The sequence below is a fragment of the Grammomys surdaster genome, unplaced genomic scaffold (assembly GCF_004785775.1).
Source record: "Grammomys surdaster isolate TR1022 unplaced genomic scaffold, NIH_TR_1.0 577, whole genome shotgun sequence".
Lineage (NCBI taxonomy): Eukaryota > Metazoa > Chordata > Mammalia > Rodentia > Muridae > Grammomys > Grammomys surdaster.
The window spans coordinates 343478-369068 of NW_021604996.1; the positions used below are offsets into that span (position 1 = coordinate 343478).

The 25591-nt window shown below is 41.0% G+C and overlaps 1 protein-coding gene across 5 annotated transcripts in view; it reads left to right on the forward strand.

The window, feature by feature from the left end:
• Nucleotides 1-25591, forward strand: part of Mapk9 (mitogen-activated protein kinase 9) — a 42205-nt gene that overhangs the window by 6118 nt on the left and 10496 nt on the right. For 2 of the 5 annotated variants that reach the window (XM_028781897.1, XM_028781895.1), the window contains exons 2-7: nucleotides 2696-2866; nucleotides 12314-12443; nucleotides 15126-15184; nucleotides 17340-17478; nucleotides 22883-23048; nucleotides 24013-24084. In XM_028781897.1, coding sequence (XP_028637730.1) covers nucleotides 2745-2866; nucleotides 12314-12443; nucleotides 15126-15184; nucleotides 17340-17478; nucleotides 22883-23048; nucleotides 24013-24084 — 688 coding nt within the window. In that variant the 5' untranslated portion in view covers nucleotides 2696-2744. Of the gene's footprint in view, nucleotides 1-2695; nucleotides 2867-12313; nucleotides 12444-15125; nucleotides 15185-17339; nucleotides 17479-22882; nucleotides 23049-24012; nucleotides 24085-24435; nucleotides 24508-25591 lie in introns of those variants that run through there. The other 3 variants (XM_028781896.1, XM_028781894.1, XM_028781898.1) reach the window with 2 other exon arrangements.

Below are 25591 nucleotides of genomic sequence, written 5' to 3' on the forward strand. Positions count from 1 at the left end.
ATGGCTTCATTGTACTTTATGTTTTGAGTTGTTTATAGTCTTGCTGATTAGCTGTGTTCCATTCTTGTATAGATATCTTTGAATATTACACATACATACTCCCCCGTGTATTTCTAGGCCTGTAATTGCTGAATTAGGGTTCACATGCATGTACACCATTAGCTATTACTTGTATGATTGGGCCACCTTACAGTCTCACCAATATTCACAAGTGTCTTTGTCCGTAATGTGAACAGACTTGAGGACAGGGCTTCCTCTGTGAAGCCTTCCTTTATGACAGTCTCTGTGTACTGTTCTACTCCTTTCTCTTGTGCTCCCCCAACTCGCTCTGGAGTGAACCCAGGGTCTCGTGCCAGGCAAGTACTCTACCACAGAGTTACCTGCCCAGCTGTATCTCCCTACTCTTTGAGAAGGAGCTCATGGCCAAGGGAAAAGACAGACCTATAAAAGCCTTTATAGTCCCAGCTGAGTGTACTGCCAAGACTGTAGAAGTGGCTTGGATGGAGCACTGTGTTGGACCATGACAGTGACATAGCAGAGAGCTCATCCAGGTTTGGGGGTGTGGCTAATGTGGTTGCTTGAGGAATGCTTGTACTTCCCAGCTTGCAAAACAAGCTGGTCCTTGTACTTAAAATGCCATTCTAACTGAATAAATCCATTAGTAGCTAACTTACATGTTTTCTCAGGTTGTCGTATGTATGTATGTGTGTGTGTGGGGCTCTTTATCTTGTTCTCATCAGCCCATATATAACAGGAGTGTCTAGGTGCTTCTGAGTTGACTTTTTTTTTCTTGTCTAACAAGATCACTTTATTTTCATTTTAGAGTGATTTTAAATCTTGAGATGAAATTATATAATAATTCTTGAGCCTAGTCTATTAGTTCTAATCCCCAGGTTCAAGGAAGCTAGCCTGATATTGTACTAGTCCAGCTATGGAATATGAGCAGCCATAGCAAAGAGATCTGGAGTTACCAGAGAAGATTGAGATTTGTAGCAGTCACACCATGGGCAGGTTGGTCCAGAAACGGAGATGTTTTTTTCACATGGCAAGGTCATTCAGTATTCTGGCTCATAGGCATTTCACCTGTACCTAGCATGTGGCTTCCATTGCTTGTTTGACCTTACACTTTTGTTTAAACCTTTACTAACTTATTTCCATGTTTAAGGGAAATCCTAGGCATCTTTGTATTATGAAGAAAGCTATCATTGCACATGGTGAAACAGAAAGGCAGGGCTTTGGTGGAGCTGTAGAAATAATGATGCTGTAGGGAAAAAATCACTTATGGGATGTTTCCCTCTGTAACTTTGCTCTTGGCTTCTTAATTTAAAAGACCAAAATAATTAGGTCACTAATTTTTCAGTTAACATCGCCCAACTTTCACAGGGTTAGCATATCAGTCACATTGCTCCCTGTTCTGGCCACTGTGAGTGAATGCATGACAGAGGAGTCATTTCGTGGTCTATGAGGGTACAGTTCGCCCTGGTGGCGTTCATATGAATGGGAACCTGTTGCTGGGACCCCTCAGTCTCTACAGACCAGAAAGCTGGTCTCTTAGACCAGCCTCCATGCCTGTTGTCCAGCAGCCTGCTTTGTCCAGCCAAGCTCCATCTCCTACAGGTTCTACAGCCTCCCCATAGCACCACCTTCTGAGGACAAGGGTTCAAACACGAGACTGTGGAGGATGTTCCACACTCAAGCCTAACTGGAAATCAACTTGCTGCCCAAACCAGAAGAAAACTACTTTCTGGGGCCACTGGTTTATAGCCACATTTGTGAATATACTTAGAGTGTAGGTAATTATTTTACTATGAGCTATAGCTGAGTTTGGGGTGAAGGGAATGAAGGCCAGGTCTGGGCACTTTCATTGAACAGGCCTAACTGTGGGTTACACAGCTCATTCCAGTGTCTCTAATATTGGCAAAAGGCTGTGACTCTGGCTTATGGCTCTCACTTTGTGGTTTATCTCTTTAGCTTGAATTCATACACTTAGAGGACTGTTCCACTTTCTCCAGAAATTCTAGAATCAGTCATTCCGAAACAGTGCCCCCATCTGTGGCCAGGACTTCTAGACATAAGCTGATCTCACAAGAAGGAAGTGGATGAGATGCAGTAGTGACATAGTCGTCTCTCCATGGCCAGGGATAATGTGTGAATCCTTTTCTCCCGAGGTGGTTCTTTCCCCACCCCTAACCCCACTCCTGTTTTTAACGTGAACTCACTGCCTTGTGTGTGCTAGCATTTGGCTATTGAGCTGCATCCCAGCCCCAAGATATTTTATTATAATCCAGTCCTTTAAAAATGTGGCCTTTGTGCATCTCAAAATTCCTTCTTTCCAGGGCTGGAAAGGTTAAGAGCATTGACTGCTCTCCCAGAGGACCCAAGTTCCATTCCCAGCACCCACATGGCAGCTCACAATTGTTTAGGAATACACATACATGCATGCAGACAGAGCATCCAGGTGCATAAAATGAATGATAGAAAAAAAATTGTTTTAATTCCTTCTTTTCATCTTTTCATGGTCTTCCACTACTGAAATGTCTTTTTTTTTGGGGGGGGGGTATGTGCCCCTTGCTTAAAATGAGAGTGTGCCCAAGCTAATCAGCCATACTGCCATACCATCTGAAATCCCAGCAGACCAGAACCACTGTGTATACACTTTGGTAAGCGCATCAGTTCACTCTGCTTCTCTCCTCAGGGATCTGACGAAGGTACCAGCTCTCCGGAATCCTGTATGACACTACATCATGAGTGACAGTAAAAGTGATGGCCAGTTTTACAGTGTGCAAGTGGCAGACTCAACTTTCACTGTTCTAAAACGTTACCAGCAATTGAAACCGATTGGCTCTGGAGCCCAAGGAATTGTTTGGTAAGTCTGAGCTGTTCTAATAGCATAGATGAAGCCTTTAGTAAAAAGTGGAACTGAGTAAGACTTTAGAAACACTGATTAAAAAAATACTCCCTCTTGTAGATTTTGAGCTAAACTAAATCAGTCGTTGCTGTAGTTATATACAGTCATGTGTAGGATACAAACTCGATTTTTCATTTGCTCTGTTGTTGGCTTTATTGATTTATTTATTTGTTATCTTTTCATTTGCCTTGCTATTATAATATCAGGATGATTGGTGTAACCAGAATTTGGCGTTTTATTCATTTCTTCATCATGGCCACCTTCTCCCCCCTCCTCCTTTTATTCCCAATCACTCCTGTTCATTTCCAGGCGCCATCATTGCAGTGCTTTGCCATTCATTGGCAGGATGAGGCCAGGCAGTGTCATTATCACACCATGGATTAACCAGGAAGGGATGCTGTGTGAGGGGTTGGGCTGGCCGTCTCTTCTTTGGTGTCTCTCTTCAACTATGTGTCCAGCCCAGGACGTCAGAACCATTAGTCTGACCCTGAACCTTAGGCTCTTGCATGGTAAGACAGTCAGCTGCTGCGACGTCACTGGCCAGACAAAGGTAACGTTTCTCACGTGTTTTCTAGACCTCTGTTGTCAGCACCTCTCAAACTTCTTAGACTGTAGTTTTCTGGACAAAGCTTTCCCCCCCCTCCCCCTGCTAATCAACAAGATTATTTTTATCTTTAAAAGAAATTGTGATTGCTGGTGATTTCCGGGTATAGTGGTGCATGCCTTTAATCCCAGCACTTGGGAGGCAGAGGCAGGTGATCTCTGTGAGTTCGAGGCCAGCCTGGACTACAAAGCACATCCAGGACAGCCAGGGCTGTGCAACAGAGAAACCCTGTCTCAGAAAAACAAAATAAATAAATAAAAATACTGTAATAAGATAAAAACATGTTTCATGTTTATAACTGGTAGGCCAAGAGAAATGAAAATGAAAGAGCTCTCCCAGGCATTCTGGGAGGAGAGTTTTGGTTTCCTGTGAAGACACTGAATTTAGCGTCATCAGTGGGTTAAGCTGAGACTCCACTACAGCCTCCAATCAGGGAGATCGGCTGTTTTCCTTGGTGTGGGCAGCTGGAGGCCTGGTGCTCAGGATTGCAGTTCAGGAGGCTTGGAGGAGAGACTGAGGAAGGAGAAGGTGCTGCAGGAAAGAGTGTGTGCACAGTGGGGGCTTAGCAGTGAACGTGTGCTTTAGTACAATATGCACAGTGCGGGCTTAACAGTGAAAGTGTGCTTTAGTGCATATGGAACGTACTGTCAACTGCTCAGGAGCCGAGGATTTCTTGAGTTTAGATTTTTGTCGCATTTTTCAGTATTTGTGTTTACTGATAGGCATCTCTAATCCCAAAATCTGAAATCTGAAATGCTCCAAAATCTAGCAGTCTAAGCACCATGATAGAAAATTATAGAAAGAATATTATAATAGAAAGTTATGAGTGTTCACTTGATTTGTAGCCTTTCTTATTTGGAATTAGTAATTTGATAAGAGCATGGAAGAAGGGGAAGCTTACTCCAGTGAAGTGAGTAGTATATAGTATATAACCACATGAGATCCACCATGACCGTCTCTGTACTGTAGTACAGTTGAGGACTAGGGAGGCTCATTGACTTCTGTCTCCCATGGGCTCTGGGGATAGGTCTGGGTCTAAAACAGTTGTTGGTATCTTGGGACCTTAATTCACTTAGCTAAAGCCTGATGACTTTGAATCACTGATACTTTTTGAATGACCAGGCCTCTGACCCAGTCTCTGTTCAGGATCTTTATAATGATGAATAAATCAATATTCATTAAATTCCTCTTTAGAATTTCTCAATAAATTATATTCGTCTCTGTAGGACAGTGATTACATTGAAGAACTGTGTAGGGCTAGAGAGGAAGCTCAGTGATAGAGCACTTGTCTAGTATGTGAAAATACCTGGGTTTCTTACCAGCACCAAACAGAAACATGTATACAAATATATGTTACATATATATAAATATACATACATGCATGCATGCATACATATATACATGCATAAATACACACATGCATGTGTGTGTATATATATATATATGCACCCATGTGTGTATACTTATGTATGTATATACACATACTTGAATACACATGCATACATATACAGATATACCCATACATACCTATGTATATATGTATATATGTATGTACACACATGCTTCCATACATATATATGCTAATGAATACATACATGCATATGTGTATATATATATACATATATATATATACTTTAATTTTTTTAACTGTCTCTTACAGTTTTATAGTATCCTCCCACCTTAAGTTCTAACATAGGAAAGTAAAACTTCAGAAGTGATTGCACCTCTCCCCTCCTCCTTTTTCCTTTTGCATTTATCCTTTGTTATCAGATGGATAGTAGGGTGGTCTGCTAATGGCATATTCCTATAAAACAAACCAAAAAGTTTACTTTTGCTAAAATAAACTCAACATTGGGTGAGCTGCTACTTTGACAATAGGCTCTGGATTTTCTGCCATTGATTGTTAAGATCCAGTCTTTTTGCTGTTGATGGTCCAGTGCTTTTTTCTGTCAGCATACTTTTAAAATATCTACCAGTGAACCTTTAGGGGTGTGATGGGCAGAATAATGTTTCCTCAGATATAGCCACATCCTAACCCTGGAATCCTGTAAATGTGTGACCTAACAGGGCGAAAGGAATTTTGCAGACCTGATTATATTGATGATCTTAACATCCAAGCAGGAGGATTACTGTAAGTAGCAGGCCAGGCTGGGGTACATAGCAAGTTCAAGGCCATCCTTGATGAGACCCCATGTGAAAAGCAAAGCAACAACTCAATGATCTGGAGGAGGGAGGATTGGCCTGGCGAGCCAATGTAAGTGGAAGTGTTCTTACAAAACGGACTCAGGAGTGTCCTCGTCAGAGAAGGAGGTGTGATCACAGAGTGTGAAGTGCTGTGAGGCAGGGATGAAGGAAGCTTCTAGAAGTTCGGAAAAGGAAGAGAATGGATTCTTCCCAGATTCGTGGGGATCACAGCTGAGCTGACCTTACTGTTAGCCTCTTAGGACTTGTTTTGGACTTCTGAACTCCAGAAGCATAAGATAATAAATTCGTGTTGTTTTAAATCAGTAACATGTGGCCATTTAATAGCCATAAGTAGCACTAAAAGTTAATGTAGAGGCAAGTGCATTTCTACAGCTCTGAGAAGTAAAATGTGTTAGCACCAGTCTGTGGTTTCCAAACTAGTCAGTTCTGTTAAACTAGACCATGGTAAACACATAAGGCTAGATGTGCACAGGAACCACAGTGTAGGTTGGCCCGATGACCTACAGAGTTACATGTAAAGAGCTGAGGCCAAGATAAACTATCCTGACCCTACTTGTATTTTTGCTTTTGTTTGCACAGTTAAGCATCAGACTCAGAGCTTCGGGTGCACTCAGCAAGCCTCATCGCTGAGCGGCTCCCAGCCCTCCCTTCCTGTTCCAAATTGTCTTTACAGTTTTTGGCTTATTTAATTTGTTTCTATCTTTTTGTTCCTTAGAAGATGGTAGTAAAGCTTATTGGGAAATAGGTTTTTTAATGTTACCATTTTAGAGTATAAGTGCCAACTAAGTTATATATACTGTTTACTTAAGATTTAGTGTATACTTTTCTCCTTCTAAGACCCCAAGGTGTTCAGCCCAAAATGTAAATCTGTGGTTCCATGGCATGCTTACCCCCTTTCTTTAAGTTTTTAGTATTGGGTTTGGCAGTTCCTAGGAGTAACAGTTAGAGTGAGGTGAGGAGTGCCTTAATGCACAAGGATTAGCATAGTAGATCCCACGTGCTCTCCTTTGGGCTTTCTGTAAGCATGAGCGTTGCTCTGTCTTTAAATTGTTTTATTTTCCCCTATAAATATAAACAAACCATAAATAATGTCCAGAATAATATGTCTTTGATAAGGAGGTTGTTGATGTGAAGCTCAGAATGTTGGTGAGATAGGAGACTCGAGTTCTGAGCCTAGTACAGATCCTTGGGCAAAGTTCTTTGTGACCTTGGGCAGTCCACTGTGTCTTAATAAGTGTTTACATTTTCACCTCTAAAATAATGGCTTGGAACTTTTGATTCAAGATGATAAATCAAAGAGTTAAACAAAAGAGAATGACAATCGCCAGTGAATGAAAAAGTTCTAATAAATTTCTGCAACATTAAGATAAAATGATCCAGATAACACTGCAGAGGAAGAGAGTAAGCAGAGGGTTGTGTGAAACAAAAAAGGGGCCTTGAACCACAGAACTCCAGGGGATGGAAAATGTAGCGATCACAATACAGAAAATGAGGGTGAGATGGGGAGGAGGCTAAAGCCAGGAGTGTTAAAAACATCTGTAAAACAGTCCAGTTCCCACCAGAGTTCTCACTGTCCTCTGTGTGCAGCATTTGTCCTTATAGAGTTAATAAGATACTGAAGAATCAATATTACATCAAGCAAACCTAGTATAGGAAACCCATCATTTGAGGCTCACCTGGTTCTTGGTCTTTTAAGTCCTGAAAGGGACTGCTTGAACTGTCCTGTGGCTAGAGAATAGGAATTAGATCCTGAGGCTCTCTAATAGGGCCTGGATAACCTCTGCTTGGTTTTGGTGCCACTGAAAGGCCACACCCTAAAAGTAATGGGGTTAACTTGAGTGAGGCACTGCCCCATCCAGTTGTCATCTACTTGTTGTTGAGCTTACACAGCCATAAGTCTGAATTGTTAGTTCCCCTCCCCATGGGCCCCGTAGGAGCAAATATAAACTCTGAAGAAAGATAGCATTGCCCTCTATTTCAGATTATTTCTAGAGCAGTTTTATAAATGTAAGGTCTAACACAATAAAAACGCCTAGACACACAGGGAGATAAGACAAAAGGATCAGACCAATAGAGGATCCCAGCATCATTAGATCCAAAATTTTAAATAGCTATGATGATATGTACAAGATGGTAAAAGACAAGATGAAAACTTTGTGGAATAACAAGAACTTTAAAAAAGAGAACTAAGTGGAAATTATAGATGTGAACGTGAAAGCTATGGTAATTGAATTACAAACCTAAAGAACATGTTTGCAAATATTAGGTGTAACTGAAGAGAGAATTAACAGTGTGAAAGATACATCAGCAGAAAATACTCATAGTGAAGCCTCAGAGACCAAAGAGTAGGAATACAGAAGAGAGGATGTGGTAATGTTTTATTGTTCCATAATAAATTACCATAAAATTAGTGGTTTAAAATAGCTCACATTTATTACCTGATGGTCATTCCTCATCAGAGAATGCAAATTAAAACAATATTTTTATGTACATGGTGAAATACATTCAGCCCAAAGGGTAAAAAGTAAGTTGTTCATGATGCAAATGTTGGTGAAGACATTCACATACAACTCTCAGGCATGGACTTTTGTCACACTGCTGATGGACACAGACACAGATGGAACCATGTTGGAAGAGAGTCTGGTCTTATCTGCTAAAGTAAATCTATGCACTCCCACTTAGCTATCTGCGTGTGTTAGGGGCATGGTTGAAGGACTGCAGCTGTGCACATGGATGTCAGTCGCAGTGATTCATGTTACTTGAAAAGTGAAAACAACTAAGTTAGTGAGAGCAGCAAGTGACAGTCACACAAAGGAATATTATAGCAATGACAGAGTGAATTCTAGTACTCAGATTCATGGGTGAGTCATAAATGCAGTGTTGAGTGACAAGTCACAGGTAAAAATAAGAGATAGAGTAATGTGTAACATGTTGAGTTGTGAGAGCAAGAAAGTGACTGTCCTAAAGCCAGAAGTTAGGCCAGGGTTGGTGGTGCATGCCTTTAATTCCAGAACTTGGGAAGCAGAAACAAGAGAATCTCTGTGAGTTTGAGGCCAGCGCGGTCGACACAGTGATTTCCAAGACAGCAAGGGCTATGTAGAAAGACCCTGTATCAAAAACAAAACAAAAAATTCAGAAGTTACTTTCTTTCTTGATGGACAAATGGACAACAGTGATAAGAGTTGGGAGGGACTGTTAAGGAGACGTTTGGAGGCTCCAATAGAGCATGGCTCTTCGTGACATATCATTGAGCAGAGGAACAAAACACAAAGCAAAGGAGTGGCTCAGATATAAGCCTCCCTCCCCACTACACAGCACTAAAGCTGGAGAGCTGGAGAGCAGTGGCCTTAATGTGTGAGAAAATCGATTTTCAGCATAAAAGACAGACTGTCAAAGCCAAAGGCAGTAAGATCATTTAGTTGTCTGGGGACATTCCTTAAGGAAGCACTAAAACAAGGAAGACAACACAAGAACATGTAATACAAGAAGGCAGTCAAATATAAGCAGCCAGACAGAGGATGACTTCTGTGAAGCAGGCTTTGAGATGTCTTCAGAAAAAGATGGATCGATTCCAAGCGTAGATGTCTGAGTGGGAGGACACAGTACTGATGGTGGGCTTTGGAAGATGTCTCTTAGGAAAAAGATGTTTGTTAGAACCTTGTGGAAGGAAGTATAGAAAGAGGCGTGGTCTGCATTGAAACAAAAGCGGAGTCTTCAAGCACTTGATAGACTGGGAGGATGAGCCCATCTGCCTCCTTGTAGCTGACATTCTAATTGCGTGTGTGTGATTGGCAGCAAGGATTGTGTGGTCTTTGGAAATTAAGTATAATTCCAGCTCTGCAACTAGTAGTATTTACATGAGCACATGCACTTTCCTGTTGGTCGTCAGTGCGTATAGACAGCCTGGGGAAGCAGCACAGAGGCTTAGCTGTCAGTTTAAAGTGAAGATGCTAGCAAGCATGACTGTTTAAGATAAAGGTTTGGAGGAAGAAGAGGAGGGTAAAGAGATAAGAGAGCAGAGGAGAGTGTAGTAGTCACCCTATGTTATTGGGGAAGAGCAAGGTAAAGAGCAGTAAGCCACTCACAAGGAAACCCTGAAGTACCATCAGAACAAAGCTGCAGGGGTGGGGAGCCAAGTAAGAAGCTAAGGCCAGTTTCATACTAGGAAGCCTTTGAGTTAGAAATTGTTCCTGGAGCTGGAACAGGAGTAGAGGAACCTGTCTCTAAGCATTTAGAATTAGTTCATTTGACTACTTTTGTACATCAAATAAAGTTTTATTGACATAGGTATATATGTTTATTTTATTACCTTAGTTATGTTTCTGTTGCTATGATAAAACACCAGGATCAAAAACAATATGAGGAGAGGAGGAAAGGGTTTATTCATCTTACAGATTGTAGTCTAGGGATGTCAGGGCAGGAACCTGGAGGCAGGAACTGAAGCAGAGGCCATAGGCATACTGGCTTGCTCCTCCTGGCTTATTCAGTCTGTTTTCGTATACCATTTATGACCACCTACCCAGTGGTAGTACCACCCACATGGGCTGGGCTTCATACATAGTTGCTAATTAAGAAAATGCTCTGCAGTCTGGTGGGGGCATTCACTCAATTGAGAGTCCCTCTAGCAAAATGGTTCTAGCTTATATCAAGTTGGCAAAAAACTAGCCAGTACATACATACATACATACATACATACATACATACATACTTTACATATATTATGTACATACATACACACACAAAAGAGAAACACATACATATACATACATAAATACACACAGAGAACAGAAACACATATATGCATACACGTATATAGTGTTTCAAATACATATACATTATAAAATAGCTAAACTCAGCTAATTTACATATACATTTTTCTTACATGTTTTCTGCAGTGAGAACATGTAACATCTACTCTCTTAGCAATTTTAAAGAACACAGTATAAGTGGGGTAAGGCAGTCCACGCCTTTAATCCCAATACTCCAGACTCAGCGGCAAGCAGATACCTGTGAATTCAAGGCTAGCCTGATTTACATAGCAAGTTTCAAGACTGCATAGAGAACCTTGACTCAGAGAAGAAAAAGAAAATAAAGAAAAGAAAAAAAATAACAGAGTATAGTAGTGTTATTAACTGAAGACACCAGATTATTCTGTAGAGCCCTTGAACTCAGTCATAATTCCTGTTTGAAAATTCAGATGAAATCTTTTGAGATCAGAAAGGTGAATCTAAGAAATACATACATGGAAGTGTACCCATGCACACAGGTTTATTTATTTATTTATTTTTTTAAAGATTTTATTTATTTATTTTATGTATGAGTACACTGCAGCTGTCTTCAGACACACCAGAAGAGGGCATCAGATCCCATTACAGATGGTTGTGAGCCACCATGTGGTTGCTGGGAATTGAACTCAGGACCTCTGGAAGAACAGTCAGTGCTCTTAACCGCTGAGCCATCTCTCCAGCCCCGCACACAGGTTTATTAATGATTTATTTTACAATATATTTTTATACCATATATTTATATAAGTAGTAAATTTGCCTTTGAGCGTGTAGGCTCGCCTGTGACTTGTATATATGCATGTCCGCATACATGTAATAAACGCAATAAATGCAGTGGTTTCCTGAGCCAGTTCTACAATGGACAGTCTGTAAGTTAAAAACAGGGTTAATTATGTTAGAGTTATTGAGCAGAAATAATTCACAGAAAGGAGTAAAGATGATAAACGGTATTACAAATAGCGAGAATAAACTCACAGAAGCGCTGTTTAAGGTGATGTCTGGGCTCCTGGTTGTATGCAGCAGTCTTGAGCCCCTGTTGAGTCGTCAGAAGGCCCCTGCATGATGACACTGTACTGCTAGCTGGAAACCCTAGGACATGTCATCATGTCTTTCATCATTCCATATCTAGTCTCTGGAGAAAAGTTAACACTGAATTCCATGAAGGGATGTGAGTACTGGAAACTGGAGCTTTAGATCTTACCCTTACTATAAAAGGATGCATCACTTCCTGCAGGATATATATATAGCAAGTGCTTACATTGGGATTTTGTATCTTGGGAATTTACCATGAGCTGAGACTTTGGCTTCTGTTTCCTTTCAGATTCTTTGGCCTGGGAAAGCATAATCAGTCAAAACTTAGATTTATTAAATTCCTTCCATGAGCTCAACCATGGGATCTCCATGGTGCTCCAGAATGTACTGACACTTTAATCAGTGATAACAAGGAAGTTTTAATTTCTTGATGTGTTTAAATGGAAAATTTCATGCCTTGACCTGTGTTTTGTGCTTTGGATTAAATTACCTAGTTCTGAACCTGTTAATCTTAGCTAACTGAAAATTATAAGTAGAAAGAATTGCTGAATCCCACTCCAGCTGTAGCCAAAGAGCATGGTGCCTCTGGGGAGGGGTAGTCCCTCCATTCAGCTTGGCCACTTCACTTTCCGTATGTACATAAAGCTTGATTGGGGAAGAACAGAAACATTTCTCCTCACCTTGTTATTCTCTTTGAAAGACAACACATCAAATGTATTTCTCCATTGCTATTTTCAAAAGCCATTTTAATAGGCTGTTTATTATATTTCCTAATTATAGTGCTGCTTTTGATACAGTTCTTGGGATAAATGTGGCTGTCAAGAAGTTAAGTCGTCCTTTTCAGAACCAAACGCATGCAAAGAGAGCCTACCGTGAACTCGTCCTCTTAAAGTGTGTCAATCATAAAAACGTAAGTCACTGGTATTCCTTCATGTGCTTTGGTTTTAGTGGTGTGATCAGACTGAAGGTTAGCTGATGATGAGAGAAACTATAAAAAAGATTACTTTTTTTTCATAAAATTAAAAAATATTCTCTATTACATCTAGTTATTGAGGGGTAGGAGACGCTCATGGCAGTGAGAGAACAAGCTTCCAGATGAGCCTAACCTTGACACTAACCCTACCCCAGCCACTAACAACTAACCCTAGCCCTGAGAATAACCTGCCGGAATCTAACCCCTAACCTTGACCCTGACCCTAACACTGTCACCTAACACCTAACCCTGACCCTGACCAGATTGGTTCTCTTTAGGAGAGAGGGTCTGTGTGGGACTCTGGGACCCACCTCAGGTCAGTCATCAGCAGGCTTTGTGACAATGCCTTTACCCACCTAACCCTCTTCTCAGCCCCTGACATCTTTCTCCAGTTTCAGATGAGTAGTTGAGACTAAGACTATACTAAACTGTTTATGTTCCCCTTTGTTTCAACACTTGTGCTAGACCTGTCTATATGGTGACAGTGAGTATGCCACTAAGATCAGTTTATTCTTTTTTCACATTGTTTTTTTTTTTTTTTAATTTGTGGGGAAGTTGGGGATTTAATTCAAGATCTTATATACACAAGGCAAGTACTTTACCACTGAGCCATATCTCTCACCTCCATTAGGGCTTGTGTTTTGAATTGATTTTAATTTCAATATATGTTTTATTTTACTCTTCAGTCTTATCACATATCCAGGTGTACATAACCTACCTGGATATGTATACCAAGTTTTATAAATGAGGGTATTCATTGCACCATGGCTTCCAACAAAACAAAAACAAAAACAAAACTGGAAATAATCTACCCAAGAAAATTATTTGTATCTTAGTTTGCTTTTCATGGCTGTTATAAAACAATGTAATCAAACTTGGGGGAAGACAGGGCTTATTTGCTTATAGTTTATAACCCATCAAGAAAGGAAGTCTTAATTATTAAAAATAATAAATATACTTATTATTTTTAAAATTTCAGGTAATATAAATTAGAAAGCAAAAATCCCTGGATCCCTCAGCCACAGGTCACTAGTGTGAACATTTTAGTGAGAATGCTTGTTTATGTATATTCATATATGTATAAGTAAGATCAATTATGCTATTATTCCTTTTTTATCCCAAGAGGAATGTTGGTAAATTTCATATACTTTAATGGACATAACCGTAATACATTTTTAAGTGGTTGTATATACAGATATATAATACTTTAGTTAACAAATTGTGCTGGTTGTTTTTGTCAACTTGGCACATTTATAGGTGGTTTTACATATTAAAGTTGTTAACGCTGTCCATTTTGGGATTTTGCTATGTAGCCCAGGCTAACCTTGAACTCTGAGACTGGTCTTAAACTTTCAATCTCCTGCTTCAGCCTCATAAGTCCTAAAGTTATAGAAATGCCACCCATGTCCAGCTTCAACTGTTTCATCCTTTTCCCATTTGATCTCATGTGTTGCTCTAGTATGCTGATTTTTTTGTTTAATTTGGCTTTGTTTTAATGTAGTTAGATATCTTAGGTGTCCTATTATGTTTCGAAATATTTTTATTATACCAGGAAATGGAATATTTGCCCATATTCTTCTCTGCTTTATATTTTAGAGTTTTAGCTTTATCCACTTTGTTTCCCAGGACCGAAGGTGGATACAGTTTCCTTTCCATTCTTGCTGGTTACCCCTTCTTCTTCTTTTTTTTTTTTTTAAAGATTTATTTATTTATTATATATGAATACACTGTAGCTGTCTTCAGACACACCAGAAGAGGGCATCAGATCTCATTACAGATGGTTGTGAGCCACCATGTGGTTGCTGGGATTTGAACTCAGGACCTCTGGAAGTGCAGTCAGTGCTCTTAACCACTGAGCCATCTCTCCAGCCCGCTGGTTACCCCTTCTATCTGATGAGTAATTCCCCTTTCTCTTGTTCATGTGAGATGATTGAGGGTGTGTGCTTGAAACCCATAGTTTGTAAGCACAGAGGCCACAAGGAGCAAGCAGTAAGGTTGGCTGCTTAGCCCCTTAAGGGAATGTAAGGCCATGAGGCCTCATATTCATCACCATAAAGTACAAGCTCAGCCTTCCTATTTGAAAACTTTTCAGAAAGTTACATATAGTATTTGAGTTTCCACAGTTAGCATAGTACTTAAAATTTATTTATTTATTATGTATATAGCATTCTACCTGCATGTATACTGCAGGCCAGAAGAAGGCACCAGATCTCATTATAGAAGGTTATGAGCCCACCATGTGGTTGCTGGGAATTGAACTCAGGACCTCTGGAAGAGCAGTCAGTGCTCTTAACCTCTGAGCCATCTCTCCAGTCCTCAGCATAGTACTTTAATTAGTGCTTCTCCAACCATTATTTTTATCTTTTACATAAATTTAAATTCCGTAGTAATGATTTATGTTACTAGGGGCACGTGAGTGATTCTATTAAAAGCACATCTTTCTTTCAGTTGGTGGTTAAATATTCCAGTGCTGTGCACTAGAATGCTTTTGTGACAACCATAGAAATGATAAATACTGAGTTCTGTGATCATTTTTCTACCTTTAATATATTTCAGTGTTCAAGCCAATTTTTATAATCAATCTGACATACTAAAGTATAATTAATTTTCTCTTTTCAGATAATTAGCTTGTTAAATGTGTTCACACCACAAAAAACGTTAGAAGAATTTCAAGATGTGTAAGTATCTTTTACATCAGATTGAAAATTTAGAAACTTAGTGATTTATAGGCCATTTGCAAACTGGAGACCCTAGAATGCCACCAGTACCAAAGAACAAGGGTGCCAGCAGCACCCTAGTCTGAGGCTGTTAGCCTGAGGACTCAGAGAGCTGTGGTATATAAGTCCTCGCATCCTGACTCCAAAACACAGGAAAGTCTGTTTCAACTCTCGGAGAAGAGTCTCCTTCATTCTCTAGATTTGCTCGTTCAGGGTCTTGCTCTATGCTTCCGTACTTAGTGCATTCAGACTCATATAATAATTACTGCCCAAAATGCCCTCCAAAACGCACCTCACATAAGTCTTTGCCAGTGCAGTACTCCTTGGCCTAGTCAAGATGCTGTCTTCAATTCATTGTCACAGGGTAGATGGAGGAAAGACCACAGTGAGGCAGTAGCCTGAAGAGAAAGGCTTAGGGGAGGAGAGGTTTGTTCTGCAGATACTGGGACAGAGTGGAATTGACACTGGAAGTATAGCCAGAATGAAGCAGCAGCAGTAGAGCCCGGCTGATGTGTGCTGCTACCCAGAGGCCTGGGTGCTGGGGAGGAGCGAGGGTGAGATCAAAATGGGACATGGCTTAGAGGAGTAGCATGAACATAGGAAAGGAAGCCAGAGTGAGATTTCCCACAGAGCAGTGGTCTCACCTGACATATTTTAAAAGAACAATTGGTTTTCTTGGGCTGAGAATCCACTCCGAGAGGTAGGGACAAAAAGGCCTAGTTAGCATGGGGAAGCAATCACAGCAGTTCATAATAAGAGGTTCAAGTGGGTAATAGGAAAGGGTTGAGATTGGACACCAACGCTGTCTAAGGGTGATGCTAGGATCTGCTGATGGCTAGATGTGAGAGAGAAATTGAAAGCCACACATGAAGGCTCTCAGCTGAGAGATGGAGAACTATGACTGGATCAGACTTGGGGTGCCAAGCAGCTAGACTCACAAATAGTTCTAGACATGAATTCAGAGACATTATTGCCTATCCAAGTGGAACAGTGAAGTGAGTAGAGAGGAGAGAACCTGGTGTTCAGGAGAGAGGCCTGGATTAAAGGAATGGAAGAATAATCTATAAATGGTCTTTCAAGGCACAGCAGCCTGGATATCACCAAGACTGTGGACATTGTGAGAGGAGAGCCAGTATCTGATTCCAGCTGGTCCAACAAAGAGAAGCAATTAGGCATAGAAAGCAGCCAAGTTCTTAGCTTTGGCCTTTGGGTCTCTGCAGATGGGGAAGTCATCGATTTGGGCAGGGAATAGGCATGAGTCAGAATGGCATGACAAACAATGGAGGAGTGTTAGAGGTGATGTGTCTAAGCACCTCTGTGCGCAGGGGTGGGGGATGGGTGGTTTGGGGAGCTTTGCTGTTACCATGAGCCAAAACCCTGTGCCGTGGTGGACTGTGAGCTTGAAAGTTTATGTTCAGCCTTAAAAGACAGGTTTCACTAGACGATGGTAGCACACACCTTTAATCCCAGCACCTAGAAGGCAGAGGAGCAGGATCTCAGAGTTTGTGGCCAGCTTGCTCTACAGAGAGTTCCAGGACATACAGGGCTATCCAGAGAAACCCTGTCTGAAAAAAAAAAAAAAGCCAGAAAAAAAAAATAAAAGATTTCCTTTTTATAACAGTCCAAGTACATAACAAACCTGAGCAGAAAGTTCAGAGTTCCCACTTACCGGCTGTGTAAAGCCTCCAAGTCAGCAGCCCTACCAGAATCATGTATTGTTAACAATCAAGAATCTACAGCAGCATGGTATAGATGTTGAAAGGATGTTCTAACAAAAGATAGATAGGTGGACAGACAGACAGACACAGATTAAAAAAAGAAAAGTGGAAAAGTTTGTATGAGATTGTTTCCATGGTTAAAAACATGTTTTGTTTATAATTTGAAAGACAGAAAGACATTGGGTAAGTTCGTGGTTTGTTTGTGGTTTGGGAAATTTTACAGAGTCCTGTTATATATTTGATTCTTTTCAAGCTGCTTTATTCAAAGTGCTTTTACTTTAGGCATGCAGTGTTTATATCCCATGACTACTGTTTCATAACAGTTGTGATCTGAGACTCATGAAGGGACATTTAAAAATATTACTAATGAGTGTGGTTGTTCTCTTTTGAATATTCAGGTATTTGGTTATGGAATTAATGGATGCTAACTTATGTCAGGTTATTCATATGGAGCTGGACCATGAAAGAATGTCATACCTTCTCTACCAGATGCTTTGTGGCATTAAGCATCTGCATTCAGCTGGTATAATTCATAGAGTAAGTAATTACATAATAACTTAATTTGAAAAACAATCATGATTTGGTCATCAGTCATCTAGTTACAAAAGAACTTAATATTTTTATGTGAGAGAGAGTATGAGTGTGTGTGTGGTGTATGTGCACATATATGAGTGCACACTTACTCATGTGTGTTTAAAGGGCAGAGGAGGAGGCCAGGTGTTCAGTTTTGGCCTTATTTTCTTGAGACAGGAACTTGACCTGGAGGAAGACCAGAGGCCAGCAAACCCTGACTCCACTTCTCTGAAACCCACAGCACTGGTTTCCAGTTACATGTGTAAGCATACTTGGCTTTTCACATGGGCACTGGAAGTTTGAACTTAGATCCTGGTGTTTGTGCTTACTCACTGAGCCATCTCCCCAGCCCCAAGAATGTTTTTTGTTTTTTGTTTTTTTTAAGCTTGGTACTTTGAGACTCCAGGTTAAGCTGTGGAATCATACTGTGTACAAAGCACTGTTCAGATTGACTGTTTTGCCCAAGCCCCAAGCATTTCATCCACTGTAAACACAGAGGTAGGGGCCACCCTACTGCAGAACAGTCTTGGTTTTTTGTTTTAGCTTTTCAGTTGTGGTAACTTTTTTTTTTTTTCTGTGTATCCTCGGCTGTCCTGGAACTCACTTTGTACACCAGGCTGGCCTCAAACTCAGTGGTCCTCCTGCCTCTGCTGCCTGAATACTGGGATTAAAGTTGTGGACTACCACTGCCTGGCCACTTTACAGTAACTTAAAACTTAGAGAAAAATAGCAAGAATAGGCAAGAACACCAAAATACCAACAACCTCAAGTCAAACCATTGTTACTATTCTTGCCATATTTGAAATTCCCTTTTTAATGAGCAAGGAAATTAGATTCAAGACAGGAGCCAGTGGTCAAGGAAGTTGTCACTGTCAGACTTGAAATGCAAAGACCAGGGAGAGATAATGTGATTGACATTCTGGGCTGTTCTCAGGTTTTAAAAATCTGTACCACTGTATAAACAGAGCATCGTGACAGAGTTTTAAAACTACCTGGGGCTGGAGACATAACTCAGAGGTTAAGAGGAGTTACTGCTCGTCCAGAGGACCTGAGTTTGGGTCTCAGAAACCAGGTCAGACAGTTAACAAGTACCTGCTCCAGATGATCTGACACCCACTTCTGGCCTCCAAAGGCAGCCACACCCACACGTAGCTCCTCATATGTATATATTACTGAATATAATTTTAAAAAATACTCAACATGTTACATGAGACAAAGAACAGATTTCCCTAGGAACATTACAACTTTCTCTGAACTGCTTCCTTGCTGATTTTGCCAGCATTGTCTCCATAGTTTTTGCTTCAACAGTGAGACGGTCCCTTCTACAGGAAAGAATACAGTGAAATACAGTGAAGCCTGTTGATACAGGGCACTGGGCAGGGTTCTTTCTGATCAGTTAGGGGCCAAGAAAGGTTAGGTCTAACACAAGCCACTGAACCAAGACTTCCTAGGGTGTACCCCATTCCCATCCTCCCCATCCTTGAACAACTAAAACCTGATCCTCCCTCCCTCCCTCCTCGCCTCCTTCCTGTATCCCAAGGTCTGTGCTGGCTTTTTATTCCCTTGTGCATCCCTATAACCAAGTTGTTTTTCGAAGTGTAGCCTTTGCTGCCATCAAGTGGTCATTTCAAGCAATAGACCTGATGGCAAAGTTCACTTTTAAATAGTAACTAAGATTCCTAATGAATCATTCTATTTCTAAAAATTCCCCCAGGCCTCCAAATAACTGGGGCTCCTTTTTTGATTTATTTAAGACACTGAATTTTCCATCAACAATATGATGCTTATTTTCTTCCTTCATGAAGAAAGCTTTTTAAAAGTCTATTTATTTTTTATTTTATGTGTAAGGATGTTTTGTCTGCATTTATGTATGTGTACCACATGCATGAATGGAGGCCAGGAAAAGACATCAGATCCCCTGGAACTAGAATTCCAGATGGCTGTAAGCCACCATATGAGTGTTGGGAACCGTGGAAGAGCAGCCTTAACCACTGAGCCATCTCTCCACCCCAGCCCCTCTTCCCAAAGACATTTTTTTTGTTTCTTGTTTTTTTTTTTTTTGTTTTTTTGTTTTGTTTTTTTGTTTTTTTGAGACAGAGTTTCTGTGTAGCTCTGGCTGTCCTGGAACTTACTCTATAGACCAGGCTGGCCTCAAACTCAGAAATCCACCTGCCTCTGCCTCCCAAGTGCTGGGATTAAAGGTGTGCGTCACCACTGCCTGGCTCCATAGACATTCTTATTGTCTCTTAAATATATTGCTTTTTGTGTAGTGCTGAGAATGGGACCTAGGATGCTGTTCATACGAGGCAGTGCTTTACCACTGAGCTATGGTCATCAGCCCTATAAATTCATGTTTAATGAAATGTATGCTTTATGATAATTTCCAAGATTTACAAGTTGTATTAATTTTTGAAGAGGACATGTTTTCTCTTATTTGGAGCTAGCAATAAGGGCAGGAGAATGTTTCCTAGTTCCTGGAAACTTCATGAGACTATGGCATGTACTTGCCTTTAGTGAGACGTTTGGTCCTTTAGCCCAGGAACAACACTCCTGTGTACAAGCAGGTGAGACAGAGCCCAAAGTGTTTTGCTTAGCACAGTGTTTAGAATCCATGGTGATCTGAGAAAATGTTGTGTGTCCACCTTGCTCCCTGCCTAGCACCCCGTCTTACCGGTACCTCACTCACTCACATCTGTGTCTACCTGGGAAAGGTCTGAGCGCTGTCATTGAGATGTTCCAAACCCACAGGTGTGTCAAACTGGATGACAAGCCTCTGTGAATGAGGAGCCCAAGTGAGCCTCAGTATGGCAGTGTGAGCATCAATGGTCCCCTTTAAATAGCACCTCACATAGACAAACATACCTTCTATTTTGCTGTTAATGTGATGTGTCACACCTGTAATGGGGAACTCAGAATGATAAGGGTCATAAATTCAAGGACAGCTTGAGCCATATATCTCTCAAGGCTCTGTCTCAAAGAAACAAAATGGTTTCACAATAAACAAAAGTTTTAATTATTTGAACATTTTAGAGTAAAACAGGACAAAAGGTTTTATCCCTCACTGTTACTACTTTTACTTTATATAATTCACGAAATTGGGAAAAATGAAAGCCTCCCTCAGCCCTGCAGCTATGTGGAGACGGCCCACAGTAGCAGTCTGCCATGCCTCCTTGCAGCTTCACACAGATGCTTCTGTGTTTACCTGTGCCGGTGCCAGCCAGCCTGAGTGTCTGTCCTTAACAGTTTTAAAGTCGGAATCCTCAGAGCCTGTAACTTGCTAAACAAATGGGTTGATTTGCATTTGTATTCATCAAGGATCCAACGGTTGCATAGATGTTTATAAAACCTGCCTGTCCTCTTCTTGCTCCTATTTCTGTCTCCTTTAGAAGCAAACTTTGAATTTAGTTTTTGTTATTTATAATTTGTTATTGTTGTTTGTTTTGGGTTTTGATTTTGCTTTTTTTTATGTGGTGACAGAGATGAAACTAGAGACTTGTGCATGCTAGGCAAACACTCCACCACTGAGCTGTGTCACCAGCCCGACTTTCAGTTCTTTTAATGAATTACTCTAGTGTTCATTTCTGTATCTCAGGTCAGTATGTTTAGATCTCTTTGACCCTTTTCACTTTGTGACATAAGATATTGATGTATTCCTTGTCCACAAACACAGCCCTACTCCCTGTGACTCTCTTCCCCTGCCCTGCCACTTTAGTTACAAAATGGCTCTGTTTGCCCAGGGTAGTGATTTAAATCCTCATAAACATACGAACGTTTCTCACAGCTGTGAGTACTACTTCTGGTTGCAGTTACAGTTCTGGTTTAGTGTAGATGGTAAAGCAGAGTAGTATGGACTTCAGTTGGGGTGAGAAACCGTTCACACGTGTGTGTAGTAGATAGAGATATTCTCTTTCAGTTTTCCCAGATCTGTGTTAACCTCTGAGGCGATTTGGATCAGACTCCATTTACTACCCAGCCTTCACCAAATTCCCCCACGTGGAGGAGGTGTTATGATGTTTAGGCTCTTCCTGCTCAGCATACACTGAGAACATGTAGCCAATCATCCTCGGAGTTCCGTGTCATCGCCCTTTCCCACTGTGCAGCCATGTTTGTTACCTTTGAGCAAGGGCCAGGGAAATCCAGACAGTAGACACTTGGCTTCTTGTCATCCTCCTTCCCAGGACATCTCTTCAGTCAGTGGTTCTGGATCTGAGATTCGAACAAGCTATAACAGTGATTAAATCAGGGTTATACATGCACATGTGGGTGCTCACACCTAGCTTTTCTGTTCTTTTCTGTTCTGTTTTGGGTGTAGCTGTTGGCCACTCCTGTGGCTGTCATGTTGTAGTAACCACCACCCCCTCCAGGTCAGCTGTCCTTATGTATTCACTTGGGTTTCTTGTTTTCTGTGTTTTGCATGGTCCTCAAGATTTGAAGAGGCAGAGCTGTCTTGATTCTGCCACCTTGGCACTGAAATGACTCTTCAAGTCACAAGATAGTTAAATGTTGGCTCTGTGTGTATTGTGAAGGCTGCTTGGAGAAAGTCCATGGATGTTGGCAGTGCTGAGGAACCTCAGTGACCTCTTTACTCAGTTTTCCTTTGGCAGGCATCAGCTGGGATGACCCTCGCACAGAGCACCAAGTGTGCAGACAGACACCCAGAGCTTTATTTTTATTGTCCTAGCTGTCCAGAAGATGGCAGTAAAGTAGACAGCTGTTCCTGTCACCACAGTTTTTAGACAGGTATGGTCTGGACCAGGGGCTGTTTCCCATTCTCTAGGGCTCATTGACAGATGAAGGCTTTCACTGTTGAGTAGTTTCCAGTGCTACATTTGTACTACATTTGTCTTCATCGGAAGCAGTGCTGTTGTGACCGTGCAGCCATGCCGTCTGTCTGCATGCTCAGGCCTGCTAGTAGTAAGGTGCCTCCATACTCTTGGGTTCTTCATCCATTGATTCAACTGGCTACAGATCAGGAGTATTTGGAAAACAAACATTTCATCTGTACTGAACACAGACAAATTTTTTGTGTGTGTAATTATTCCCTATACAATAGCATTGCTTTCGTTATAATCATCTAGATATGAGTTAGACGATCCCAGAGGTTGTGTGTGTAGGTTCTATGCAAATGCCATTTCACATTATGTGAGAGACTTAGAGGCTCTCAGGTTTTGAGCAAAGAAGCAAGTGTTTGTGAGCCCACCTGACTTGTTTAGAGCCATGGTCTCAGAAGCCATGTACTATTCTACCTGCCCTCCCTTCCGTTCTCACACACTTCAGTAGCCATTCACCTCACAAACCCTTGTTGGTGTGAAACTGTATAGTTAGCATGCTATGATTCATTTAAATATGCGAACAATTTCTTTTTTAGGATTTGAAGCCTAGCAACATTGTAGTGAAATCAGACTGTACCCTCAAGATCCTTGACTTTGGCCTGGCACGGACAGCCTGTACCAACTTTATGATGACTCCCTATGTGGTAACTCGCTACTATCGGGCTCCAGAAGTCATCCTGGGCATGGGCTACAAAGAGAATGGTAAGTACAGTTAGGACTGCAAACACTAAACAGCAAGGTAGCATTCCCATCATCACTGGGATGCTCTTCCTCCAGGACCACTGGAGACAGTGTGAGCACTGTGCTGCATATAGATGCCTGTAATTCACAGATAACAACTTGTTTATTTTGTCTTCCCATTTGTCATGGTTTTTTCCAACGCTGGCTAGCCTGAAACTGCCATAGAATTCTGCCAGCCTCCTGCCTCCCAAATGCTGGAGTTAAAGGCATGTGTCACCATGCTGAACCTCCATGTTTGATCAGAGCATCATGCACTGGGACCCCTGTGCCTCTCTCCATGAGCAGGCCCACATCACCCACAGCACTGGGACCTCTGTGCTCTCATTACCCTGGTTGCCAACACTGTGAATGGTTTCACTCCTTTTTTTAATATCTTAATTTGAGTGGAATAACGTACCATGTTTTCTTTCATGTAAAGCTGATTTTTTTTAAAATCAAAACTTCACTTGTTCTAGCTGTGTCAACTAAATGCTAAACCTTAGCTATTAATAAATTCATGTGATTATTTATGAAAGAACAATAGGGGAGCTTTGCTGAAGTTTTCTGAGTTTGTGTACAAATTTTTATACATACTTGTTGCCTGCTCTGAGAGGCACAGTGCCCTTCAGTAGCTGCCTGTGCTTAGCTCTCCCTTCCCTGTCTGAAGCACAGGACTTAGCCAGGCCCCAGACTCAACTCCACACTAGAGGTCAGTTACCACAGAGCCATACTCAAGCAGGGCCTTACCTGGAGTCCAGCCCTTACTAATGGGGGCTTGCCACCTTTCTGATGTGGCAATTTAAAAAATGGTCATTCAGATGTGGTGTCAAGAGTTTACGGAAGTTCCACCCAATGAGTATTTGCTGGGGCTGCCCGTGTCTGGGAGGTGGTTTAGAAACGGAGATGCAAGGCTCTGGCTGTTTTTTAATCACCTGATATTTGGTAGTGGACATCTGGTCTGTCGGGTGCATCATGGCAGAAATGGTCCTCCATAAAGTCCTGTTCCCAGGAAGAGACTGTATCCTTCACAGGGAGAGACCCAGTACTCGGCCCTGGAGGCTGGGGTGGGGGCTGGGGAATGTGACCCTGAGAATTTCATGTTCATTAGCACTTTCTGTGTCTGGCTTTTTGTTTGTTGCTTTTTTTAAGCTGTAAAGTATTGGATTCTTTGGCACTAAAACTACAGATTGCTGCAAGCTGAAGGCTGAAGGAGAGGTCAGCAGTCATTCATATTGTGTAAAAAGCGTCCCCTTAGCTAGCCACTGAGTTTTCCATGTCTGTGTGTCTAGTACACTGTTAGAATCCCTTTCTTCTCACTTTTGTTTTGTTCATGACACTTCATAATTTTATCATTTCATTTTATTTTCAGTTGATATCTGGTCAGTGGGTTGCATCATGGGAGAGCTGGTGAAAGGTTGTGTGATATTCCAAGGTACTGACCGTATCCTTCCCCAGAACCTTGACCCTGGCCATGATTTCCATGCCAAGGGCAGCATGATTGTGCCTACTTACCGAACACTCAGAAGGAACTGTTGGGATGCAGACTGTGTTTTCAGGAGGTCTTCTTTTTAAATTGGTGTCACAGACCAAGTGGTTCAGTTTTATACTTTTACTCAAATACCTGCAACAATTTTGTTAATCTAAACCAGGTATATTAGTTCTTTTATCAGAAATAGCTAGGTGTGTAAAATTATTATATTTGTTAAATATATTCTGGTATTTAAGTGGAAATACTATTTTACAAATAAGTTGATTCTGTTAATTAACCGGGAAAGGGGCAGTCTAAACTTTATAGGATAACATGCATGTGTGATTTAAGTCATATATGATTCTGTTAGTTACTGGTATGATGTCAGAGCTGAGGCAGGCTATGCAGAGTTAAGTGAACAGGTTAAGTGAAACTTGTGTCAGAAGCCATATTTACACTTTCTCATTTGTTACTTTGTTGACACTTTATAGACATTTCTAAAGACTCCAGACAGAAAGATATCTGTGACACACTGGGGAAGGTAAATTTAAACACAACAGATGACTCATATCATGATCAGCAAGTCACATCAGCAGGAGGTTCTGTAAAGGGAACAGACAGTGTAGGGCACTAGCTCTGTCCCCGTGTGCGTTCTCCCATCTTTACATTCTTCATGCTAACACGCTTCTTCATGCTTTCCATTCGTGTTCTAACCCCTTGTATTCTCACTGGTCTCTGATTTTGTTTTTCTCATGAAAGCTTACTGTGTCCTCTGTCTGGTAGCAGACCTATGCTTCAAGAGAAACCAGGCTCTGTAGTCAGGGTTTGGAATGTGTACTTCACAAAAAGTGCTTTGATGTTTATAATTTCATGAAGACAATTTTCTTAAAATATGAATTCCTCACAATATGAGCTTAGAATGAACATATTTTATTCTATTCATTCCTTCACATTTTCCTCATAAGTTACAAAATATGCAAAGTTAAATATAGCATTTTATTTTGCTCTAATAATTTCTCTGGCTTTTTTTTCTATAACTTTACCTTGGATTTACTTG